Source organism: Nuphar pumila, chromosome 13 (assembly GCF_984573655.1).
Source record: "Nuphar pumila chromosome 13, dmNupPumi1.hap1.1, whole genome shotgun sequence".
Taxonomy (NCBI): Eukaryota; Viridiplantae; Streptophyta; class Magnoliopsida; order Nymphaeales; family Nymphaeaceae; genus Nuphar; species Nuphar pumila.
Genome location: NC_143261.1, coordinates 7173362 through 7185117, shown reverse-complemented (window position 1 = coordinate 7185117; position 11756 = coordinate 7173362). Strand labels below are relative to the sequence as shown.

The following is an 11756-nucleotide window of genomic DNA, read 5'->3' as shown; positions in this document are numbered from 1 at the left end:
TTCAACTGGTTCAATGAACACTAGGTTTTGTGAGAGATGGCCATGAAAGAAAAGAAGTTGAGACTCAACAATTCTACGAAGTCCTTATATAATCTAGATACTGACATAAAAAATCTAATACAAACTTATTAATTATTCAATAATATCTTTATTTTTCTCTCATATTAAGTAGGATTAATGTTAAGTTACAAACTAATTTTTTCCAGAGTGCTTTGGCTGATATTCTATAACAAGAGAACGAATAATTACTTTGCACATAATTACTTGATAAATACTTGTACGTGTCGTTGAGTTTTTATATGATTGTTACATCAAAGATTCTGTTTGGGTCAATGCCTCTATCACTCAACCAGGGCAAGTTGAACACTAAACCAAGGTCCATTCCAAGTGTCAACGGGTTGGGTTTACCCGGATCCGACATAGACTAAACCCTATGGGGTTCGAGTATAGTGATAAATAAAAAGGCCCGATTAGACCTAGGTCCGAATATGAAGGTCCGATTAATACATGGATCCGAGTATAGTTTGTGAAATTTTATACTAGACCCAGGCCCGACCCGAGTTCTGATTAATACCCACAAATTTTCAATGTAAAAATGATAAAAATTATTATTTTATCGAGTATGGTTAGGGTCTGGTTTATGGAGTTCTTATCATGTTCGGGTATGGTTTCTCTTATAGTGGACCACATTAGATCCGGATTCAAACTCAATACCATACCCAAAAATTGGGTCCAAGTATGGTTTCACCTGAACCAAACCCGACCCAGTAACACCCCTAATTCCAAGGTACATAGGGATGTCAACGGGTTGAACATAATCCAATATCCGACCCAAATCCGATTAGTCAAATTCGGTAACCAAATTTGGATGCGATAAAAACTCAAATTCTGATTTGGTATTAATTTTGCATTGAAATCCAAATCCGATTCCGACTAAAACCCACACCCGATTAAGATCCGAATTACATTGAGTGTATATATGGCCATATGGGTTATAGACTAGTAGGATTCGGATTTGGTTTTATCTTTTTTTTATCCAAATCCGAATCCAATTAGGTCAGATCCGATTAAGTTGTAGAGCCTGTGGAGAGAGAGAGAGACGCCATGTCTTCCCGCAAAAAGGATCCCAAACTAGTAAACCAGAGCGAGTCGGAGCAGGATTCTTCCTCAGAAGAGGTTGGTTCCCTGTGTGTGTTTGTGTATGTGTGGGAGGAATTGATTGCACGCATTTGCTCTGCTATCGTTTGTGCTTATGCTTTGCTTCATGGGTTTCAGGAGGAAGAGATCGAGAAAGAGCTCGCAGATTTTAGCTTCGAAGAGCTCCACAGGGCTCGCTCCACTGGATTCGTCTCCGTACCCACCACCAAGACCGATTCGACCAAGAAGCAGCACGCTAGAGCCAACAAGAACAGGTTCCTCTCTCTCTTTATTTGTTTTGGCTTTTGTTCTTGTTCAGTCCATGGGTTCAACATTTTGTTGATCTTCATGAGTGGTAATGTTGAATTACTTTCGTCTCTCTCTCTCTTTTAATGGAATCGGTGGTGATAGGCCGATGGAGGTTAGCAGCAAGAAGCCGGCTAAAAGGCTCAGACAAGTGGTCCAAGTGCAGAAAAGGGCGAGTTAGATCTCTCTTTCTATTTCATTATCCTGTTCTTTTTCTGCTCTCTGTCTAGTTTACCTGGGAGATTTATGACCCGTTTTTGTGGCATTCTTCGCAATGCATTCTCTGTATGATTAGCGTCGTCTTACATATACCATTGGCGAAAGTTTAGATAACTGGTGTGATTCTATTGGAATAGTGGGCTACGATTATGTGAAATTTGGATCAATTTTGGTACCCAAGAATGTGAATTAGTCGAGGGAACGTTTGATTCTTGTTGGTGTCTGTTTAATTGCCGTTTGTGTGGTTTTTTAATTTGCTATATATTGTCGATTCAAGGTGCAAGAAGCTGTATTAGAGCCATGTGAGCATGTATTGTAGATTTTCTGTTGATGAATGCTTCAAGGTGGATGAGAAAGCATTTCATTTGATCATATTTTCTAAGGTGATTTATAATTTCGTTCAAGGGAATGCATCAGAAAGAATCTTTTCTTATTGAATTATAGTCTTCGTTGGATCTTTTATTATGATTGATTGCTTATCAATGTTGAAGCACACAGCCCAAACAAAACTTGAGGTGGTTTTTTATTGCACATTTTGGAAGAAATGTGTATTGGGTAAAATACGCTTGAAGTAGAATCAAATAAGCCTAATTTTAACTCACCAACATTTTACACTTAAAAACACATGTGAACTCACATATATGCGATTTGGCAGAGACTTACAAACAAGTAAAACTTACAACCCATACTAAATTCTATATGCATTTTATCCAAAACATGTTTTGTCGGTTCCATTGGACACCCTGTAAACCTGAACTTGATCTGTCCTCTGATGCCAAATATGAACCAGAATGGTTGGATCGATGTACACCATGTCTGCTATGTATGAGTAATCCTTACAACATATGTTAGTAATCCCTACAACATATGGACAGAACACATTGGTGCGGTAAGGGAGGGTGCAGGACCGTGGCTTAGGGTGTTGTGGACTGATCTGATTCAAGCTAGATCAAATATGATCCAATCAAGTGATGAAGTTTGACCATTATAGAGATACTCCAAGGTATAGATAGACCCTATGATGAGCAGCTGGTAATGTGGACAGAATGCGGGATTACATGGTTAAGGCAGGACGTGGAAGTAGGTGTGCAGGTCCAAGATGATTAAATGGTCTTGGTGTTACAGATTGCGAGCTTGGTTCAAATGAATCTGTTTCAAAAGAGTGGATCTTAGTCAAATGGATTGCCACATCAACTTTTTGAAATCCATTTGAATTCTTCGATGACCACCATTTCCATCCTTTGATACTGGTTTTGCATGTACTGCACAGTTTTCTAAATTGCAATTGGAAGAGTTGCACAAGGATGCCAAACTTGTAGGCATTTGATCCAATCCTATGATTTGACTTACTTTTGATCTAAGTTATTAATTATGGAGTTTCATTTCAAAGAAGGATTGTTTTGGGGGTAGTTGGCTTGAGAACAAAGCAAGAATAGAGAAATTCACCTTCCTTGAGTTTTCACATGAGGAAAGTTCTCTTCTTTTCCTATGTAGATTGAGTTTAAGTCTAGGTTCGCTTGTTATATGCAATTCATTGAAACATTCATTTTGTTAATAATATGTTATGGTCTTTTGGTCTTAATCATTGGCTGTTTGTTTGTTTGTTCAAGTTGCTTGTGACGGATATCCTTCATTATTGCCTCCCCTCCATTGTCATCGGGTTTCGGTATAGTGATGCTTATGGTGAATGGCCTATGATTTACCATATAATTTAGGTGAAGTCATCTTGTAGAAGTTAGCAAGTTCTTCAATTTGCTGACCAAAGATGTCAATGAACCTGTCTTTTGTGGAGATAAGTCCCCACCTTGGTGAATTTGTGATATTTCTATATATTGTGGATTATTAACAAATCAATTTAAGGATGAAAATAAATAAATATCCGTGATATTTGTCTAGACTATAGTAGGTATTACATGGGCCATGATTAATGTGATATGTTGGCAGACACATAGTATTGAATATTTATTTAACATGTTAAGTAAAAGTTGCCTTGTAGAAAGCCAAAACTCTTTCCTTCCTGAGGAGAATGACACTCAGGCTGCCATTAAGCTTCTACTTTATATTCTTTCTGTTTTCCATGCCTTTTACTACAGAGAAGGAATGGATGCGTGAATTTCTCCCATTAGGAGGAATACATTCCCTGGGTTCTCATTCTTGAAAACTTCTGTCGCTGCAAAATAATCAATGATTTAAGGTTAGAAGAAACATCAAGATGGTGGTTATCAGCATGGTCATAGCAGCACACATACAAGTTAGAAACCATTTTCAACTATTCACGAAATTATCCTCACCTCTTATGACTGGGGATTAATATTACATAACATGAGGTTGAAAATAAATCATAATCTGCAAAATGAGTGAAATCTTGTGGAGTAATTAAATTATTGAGATGCAAGATATTTATGATGGATTTATTTTTTCCACTTTTTCACCAATTGAAAATAATCATATAATCTCAAAAAAGGGTATATACAAGTTTTTTTTTGTTAGTTATATATTTTGCCCTTCTATGGACGTATTTTTTTGTTTAGATTGTTATTATCACCAATAAGCTTTTAAGATAGCATGCTCCATCTTTTAAGAATCCTTTTTCTTGGTCTATAATGCTTCACGGCATTTTTCATGAAAATTCTTTAAGTCCTCTCAAGTTTTATTAATTTTTTTACTTTTGCATTGACAGGAAGTGCGAGACCCACGTTTTGAATCTTTATGTGGAACACTTGATGTGGAGGGGTATGCTCTACTGAAATTACTAATATGTGAAGGATTATCTTCTCTTGATTAGTGCTTTCCTTACTGGTTGCAATATTTTTCTCTTCTTGTTATGGTTTCCATTGATGATGGGGCGGTTTGATGATTTTTGCATTGGTACTATGCACTTGTGCATGGGACTGGCTCATCTCTTTTGAGTCGCATCTTGTGGTCCCGTAATGCAATTTACATAGGTGTGATACTGGGTTGTCTTTTTTGGTTTGATTCCTGTGAACCATGGTCCAATATGCTGTTATGAGTTGCATCTTGTGTCTGTGCAGCGTAGCTTGGGTTCATGCTTGACACTGGATAGAACCAGGCTTAGCTCTGTCTAATACTTTTGTGGGCTGGGTTTGATCAGTCTATAGCCTGTCAAAGTACCTGATCGGACTGCCTCTTTTACATGTTGGGCCAGCCTGTTGACTGTTAATATATATATATATATATATATATATATATATATATATATATATATATATGTATGTATATCAGGGGATTTTTGGTCATTTCACATCATGTAATGGGGACAGCCTAGTAGGGGCTGTATGGACTTTTTAGGGTCTTTATTTTTTGTATTTTTATTTTTTGAGTGTTACAGTCAATTTGACTATTGGAGCAGTCCAACTAGCTGTTGGAATGTTCCCAACAGTCATATTTATGTCTGTTGGAGGCAGTCCAACTACTAGCTGGATTCCCTCTCTTTTTCTCTCCTCTTTGGCTCTATAAATAGAGCTCTCTCTTTTATGAATATACGTTTTTCTAAGCATTGTTGTGGTTCAATATAATTTATATTTTTACATTGTGTTTTCTTTGTGACTTGTGTTTGGTGATTATCTCCTTCGTTAAGATTGTGGTTGGCCCATTAGTGACCCTATTGTAATTGTGCTCTCTTGTAGCCCTTAGTGGCATTCTATTGTATTTTTATTGTTTCATTTCATGGTATCAGAGTGTAGGGCTCTTGTATTTTAAAAGACACCTTGGTCATGCTCTCTTTGTGGTGGTAATCATCTTAAAGTCTTCTTCCTCACCGTGATTGTCATCATGGGCAAAAGAAAATCTTCTTCCGTCATCTTCTACGAGTTTAATGAAAGCAACTACATGTGGGCTACCGCCATGAGAAACCACATCAAAGGGAAAGAGTTGTCAGGTTTTGTTAGTGGAACCACTACCGAACCCCAACTAAAACAAACAAGGAAAGGAGATCAAATTAAAGCTCTTTCCGAAGAAGAAAAAGCGAAGGATCTACAAGAATATCAAGAAAGAATTAGGAGGCTAACAATGATCAAATACTCTCATGGTTCATGAATACCATAGAGTTCAAGATCACTACCAATATTATCAAATTCAAGAAAGTATGTGATGCATGAGTGTTTTAAAAAAACATGTTGATTAAAAAGGACATGGCTCAGTTATATTATCTCCAAGATAAAGTACGTACTGCCAAACAAGGAGATAAAAGTGTAAGGGATTTTTATGGTCTCTTATTTCCTATATGGGACGAATTGGCTATGCTAAAGCCTAAGTGGGAAGGCTCGACAATTGAAATGAGGTAAAGGCAAGTCGAAAGAAAAAATATTTTCTCCTTTCTATATGGCCTTAGACCAGAATTTGAGCAAGTAGGGTCATCTGTTCTCCATAGAACTTTCGCTCATTCTATAAGTAAGGCTCTTATCCAAGTGTGTCAAGAGGAAACTAGACTTGGGATGGACAAGACTAGTGATGAAGTCCTTGTCGTATCAAGACCCAAAAACTATGTAAAAACCTATAAACCTCCTCACTTTGAGAGAAAATACAATGGAAGAAGAAGGAAGATCATTTGTCACTTTTGTAATGAACCGGGATGCATAAGACCAGATTGTCCAAAACTCAAAAGAAAGGTGGCGGTGGTGAGTGAAGAACCTCTAAAACGTGAAGAAACAAAAAAAGAGGCAACTTCAAGTTCAAATTACAGAGTCCGTTTCACAAATTCTAAAACTTACTCCTAAATCCGGTGTCGCCATATCTTCCTCTTCTCCTTCGGGTAAGACCTCTTAGGATTTGGATTTGGGAGCCTCCTTCTATATGACACATAATGAATCTTTACTTTTCGATTGCACCAATTCATATTTTTCATGTGTGTCAACCACCGATGAAACTTCTTTAAATGTGAAAAGTTAAAATTTCGAATGATTCAAAAAAAATTCTTGTTCAAAATGCTCAAGTTATTCCAAAACTTAATTTAAATTTTTTTTCGGTTTCTCAAATCTCTGATTATGGGTATAAGGTCTTTGTCTCATCTAAGGCTTGTTGGGTGCAGGATCTTCAGTAAAGGAAGCTGATTGGGCAAGGCCATATAAGAGGCGGCCTTTATTATATGAATTGTTTTATGTCTTCCTGAAGAATATTTTTGTAACTATGCTAAAGAGGTTGACTTAAACTTTTGGCATAGACGTCTAGAGCATCCAAGTATATCCAAACTATCAACTTTTTCATTTTGGGAAAAATCTTGTAAGGAAAAAGACTATATATGTAATGATTGTCTACTTGAAAAAATGAAAATGTTACCTTTTGGTTCTAGAACTTCTTTATCTAATGAAAATTTTGAATTGGTGTATTCAGATGTGTGGGGTCTCACTCCCGTTTTGTCAAAAGGTGGATTCTCATATTATGTTACATTTATAGATGATTTTACTAGACATACTTGGATCTACTTCCTTAGATTCAAATCTGATGTGTTTTCATGTTTCAAAGATTTTCATAATCTTGTAAAAAATCAATTTAAAACAAATATTAAGATCTTTCGCTCTGATTTAATGAAAGAATTTCTTTCAAATGAATTTCAATTTGAACTAAAAACCAATGGTATTTTACACAACTAATTATGTCCTATGACTCCTCAATAAAATAGAATTGCCGAGAGAAAACGTCGTCATATTGTTGAAACTATTAGGACTTTACTTATTTCAAAAGGAGTTCCAAAAAGGTTTTGGGCTGAAGCTGCTCTCACTATGGTGTATTTAATAAGTAGAATGCCTTCTCAAATCTTAGAAAACAAGTCTCCAATTGAAAAGTTTTTTAAAACTATTATTGATTTGAAAAATTAAAGGTGTTTTGATGTAAATGCTTTGTGCCCCTTGAAAAATATGATAAACTCTCTTCCAAAGCTATTAAATGTGTATTTTTTTGGATATGTCGATAACCAAAAAGATTATCGATGCTACGATTTAAAAAATGATAAAACTTTATCTGTCTAGGAATGCTATTTTTCTTGAAAAAGAAAAAGGATTTGATCTTGAAAAACCTAAGGAAGAATCCGAGTATGCTTTTTTTGTTTGACTTGTTGCCTAAGTCAAATGTTGAGATTAATGATTGTGAAAATAATGATAATTAAGTTAGTGATAATATTGAACCAAAGGATGAATCAAGCGATGGAGGAGAACCTATTCATGATCTTATACATTACTCTAGATGTGGTAATGGGGAGCATCCATGTGCACTTGAAAAATATATTCAACCGCTTGAAATAGAGGTACCTAGTCTTAGAAGATCTAAACGAATATCTAGAACCCCAGGTAGGTTTGTTTTGTATGAATCATTTTCTTCCAATGATAAGGCATGCCTTCTAGCCATTCAATCAGATTATGAGTCATCCAGCTATAGAGAAGCTAAAGATATCAAAGAATGGGTTGAAGCTATAAACTTAGAATTAGATTGCATTACATAAGGCCAATACTTGAGAAATCCAACATCTTTCCAAGGGTAAGACGACAATAAGATATAAGTGGGTTTTTAAGATCAAAACAAAGAGTAATGGATTCCTAGAAAGATACAAAGCTAGTTTGGTTGCAAAAAGGGTATTCTGAGGAATATGATATAGATTATGAAAAGACCTTTGCCCTAATAGCTCGTATGACCACCGTTAGGACTTTAGTTGGCATAACATCCATTAGAAATTTGTCTACATATCAATTAGATGTTAAAAATATTTTTTTGAATAAAAATTTAAATGAAAAAGTCTATATAGATCCCCCCTAGTCTAATTATTGAAAAAAGCATGGTTTTTTGTCTTCGTAATGCTTTATATGAGCTTAAACAAGTCCCTCAAACATGGTATGATCGGTTCAGTAGGACTATGTTACATTTTGGATTTAAATCATGTTATACTGACACTGAGTTTATAAGGAGGGTTGCGGTAGGCCAGTGACAGCCAACATAAAAAATTTAGTCACACCCTATGAATATGAACCAATATGAGAATTTCGTTGGGGCGTTCCCTACTAAGCGACGCGCTATACTCTATAGGCCCAGAGGCAGTGATAAATGGGCAAGGGTTGCTAGGTCGTCGCCCAGAAGCGACGCGTCACACCGGCGCCTGGGTATGGTGTCAAATAGGCAAGGGTTCCCTCACTTTGTTAGACGGGTGGGGGTAGAGAAGATAGTTCAAGACCATAAAATTAGGTTAGCCACTTGGAACATAGGGTCTTTAACTGGTAAGTTGGTAGAGTTGGTAGATGTTATGTGTAGGAGAAAGATTGATATTTTATGTCTACAAGAGACCAAATGGGTAGGTGAGAAAGCAGAAGTGATAGAACCTTGGGGATATAAGATTTGGTATACAGGAATAAATAGGAATAGGAATGGAGTAGGGATTGTTATTAGTCGTGAGTTTATAGATAATGTAGTTGAGGTCCGTAGGAAGGGTGATAGGATTTTACTTATTAAATTAGTATTAGGTAAGGATATAGATGATTCCATTAAGCGTCAATTTTGGGAAGATTTAGATGGAGTAGTACAAGGGATATCTTATGGAGAAAAGCTTTTAATCGGCGGTGACCTTAATGGACATGTAGGCATTAGTAAGGATGAATATGATATGATCTTAGCCAACACTTGGTTTTGGAAGAGAGAGTCTCACCTAGTAACATTTAAAAGTGGGGTTAATACGAGTCAGATAGATTTTTTCCTACATAGAAAGAGAGATAGGGGTTGCTGCATCGATTGTAAGGTTATACCGGGAGAAAGTGTAGCTACACAACATAGAGTCTTAATTTTAGATCTTAGATTTAAAAAATGCCGCAAAAGGCATAGACATAGGATAGATCCTAGAATTAAGTGGGGGGCACTGAAAGGAGCTAAACAAGGGATGTTGGTAGAGCAGGTAGTTAAGGAAGCTGATTGGTGTCTCGAGGAGGATTCAGAATCAATGTGGAATAAGATAGTGGGTTGCATGAGAAACGTGGCTAAGGAGGTATTGGGTGAGTCTAAAGGCGATGCACCGCTAGGTAAGGATATATCATGGTGGAACGAGGATGTCAAATTAGCTATTAAGGTTAAAAGAGAGTGTTATAGAAATCTAAGTAAGAATCATGATAATGAGAATTTGGAGAAATATATGATAGCAAAGAAGAAAGCTAAAAAAGTAGTTCGAAACGCGAGGGATAAGGTATATAAGGAGGTTTATAACAAGTTGGATACCAAAGAGGGCGAGAAGGATATTTATAGGCTTGCAAAGATGAGAGATAGGAAATCGAGGGATCTGGGTATGGTTTGATGTATCAAAGATGAAACGCAAAGGGTTTTAGTCAAAGATGAAAAGATTAAGGAAAGATTATTTTGATAAGCTATTTAATGGAAGTCATGCTCAGGATCTTGGAGACTTCTCCATTCATTTTCATGAGATGAATCGTGACTTCATGCGCAAGATTCAAAAGAAAGAAATTGCAGAGGCTTTGAAGAAAATGAAATCAAGAAGGGCAGTTGGCCCAGATGGTATACCTATCGAGGCTTGGAAATGCTTAGGTGAGAAAGGTTTAGAATGGTTGACAAATCTTTTTAAAAAGATTTGGCGGACAAATAAGATGCCTAATGAGTGGAGGAAGAATACTTTGGTGCCTCTATATAAGAATAATGGTGATATACAAGATTGCACAAACTATCATGGTATAAAACTCATGAGTCATACTATGAAACTTTGGGAGAGGGTGATTGAGTCTAGGTTGAGGAAGGTTGTCATGATATCGGAGAATCAATTTGGTTTTATGCCTGGAAGATCAACTATGGAAGCTATACATCTTTTTAGACAACTTATTGAAAGATATAGCGAGAGGAACAAAGATTTGCATATGGTTTTTATTGATTTAGAGAAGGCATACGATAGAGTACCTAGGGACGTTCTTTGGTGGACAATGATGAAGAAAGGTGTTTCTCTCAAGTACATTAGTATAATTAAAGATATGTACGAAGGAGTAGTAACCAATGTCTGCACTTGTGGAGGGGTGACAACCAATTTTCCTATAACGGTTGGGTTACATCAAGGATCTGCATTAAGCCCTTTCCTATTTGCTATAGTGATGGATGAGCTTACGAGATTAATTCAAGAAAATGTGCCATGGTGTATGTTGTTTGCTGATGATATTGTTTTGATTGATGAGTCTAGAGCTGGGGTTAATGTTAAGTTAGAATTATGGAGACAGACATTGAAAGCAAGAGGTTTTAAGTTGAGTAAGAGTAAGACAAAATATATGAAATGTCGGTTTAGTAAGCAACGAAGTAATGATGGGAAACAAGAAATACCGGTGGATGACTGTTTCAAATATTTGGGATCTATCATTCAAAAGGATGGAGAAATTGATGGAGATGTAAATCATAGGATAAAGGTTGGGTGGATGAAATGGAAAAGTGCAACGGGAGTGTTGTGCAATCGTAGAATGCCATTGCGGTTGAAGGGAAAGTTTTATAGGACGACAATTAGGCCCGCTTTACTATATGGTACAGAATGTTGGGTTGCCAAGAGACATCATATTCAAAAAATGAGTGTAGCTGAGATGCGTATGCTTCGATGGATGTGTGAAAATACAATTAAAGATAAGATTCAAAACGAGGAGATACGTAAGAAGGTAGGCGTTGCATCCATTGAAAATAAGATGAGAGAGAATCGTTTACGGTGTTTTGGACATATTCGGCGAAGGCCTAATGATGCTTTAGTTAGAAGGATGGAGAAATGGGAAAATATATTAGTTAATAGAGGTCGGGGTAGGCCTAAAAAGACTTGGATGGAAATGATAGGAAAGGATATGAATGCTTTGAACCTCACCGACGACATGACTTTGGATAGAAATGATTGGAGGAGAATGATTCATGTGGAAGACCCAGAATGATTTTCTTATTTGGTTCATATCGTCGACCCCAATTATTTTGGGATGAAGGCGTAGTTGTTGTTTGTTGTTGTATACTGACATTGAGTTTTTTATGAGATCTACAGGTTCTAGAATTGTTATTTTGCTCTTATATGTTGATGATATGATCATCACTAAAAGTGATAAGAAGGGAGTTGAAAAAATTAAAATTATGCTTAAGAAAACTTT

The 11756-nt window shown here is 36.4% G+C and overlaps 1 protein-coding gene across 1 annotated transcript in view; it reads left to right on the top strand.

Moving 5' to 3' along the window:
* The first annotated feature begins 1088 nt into the window (after positions 1–1088).
* LOC149817642 (rRNA biogenesis RRP36-like protein) overlaps positions 1089–11756 on the top strand; it is a 34287-nt gene continuing 23619 nt past the window's right edge. Inside the window, exons 1-4 of the mRNA XM_089986530.1 lie at positions 1089–1176; positions 1276–1412; positions 1549–1615; positions 4343–4395. Of these exons, the coding sequence (XP_089842656.1) occupies positions 1105–1176; positions 1276–1412; positions 1549–1615; positions 4343–4395 (329 nt within the window). The 5' untranslated portion in view covers positions 1089–1104. The remainder of the gene's footprint in view (positions 1177–1275; positions 1413–1548; positions 1616–4342; positions 4396–11756) is intronic.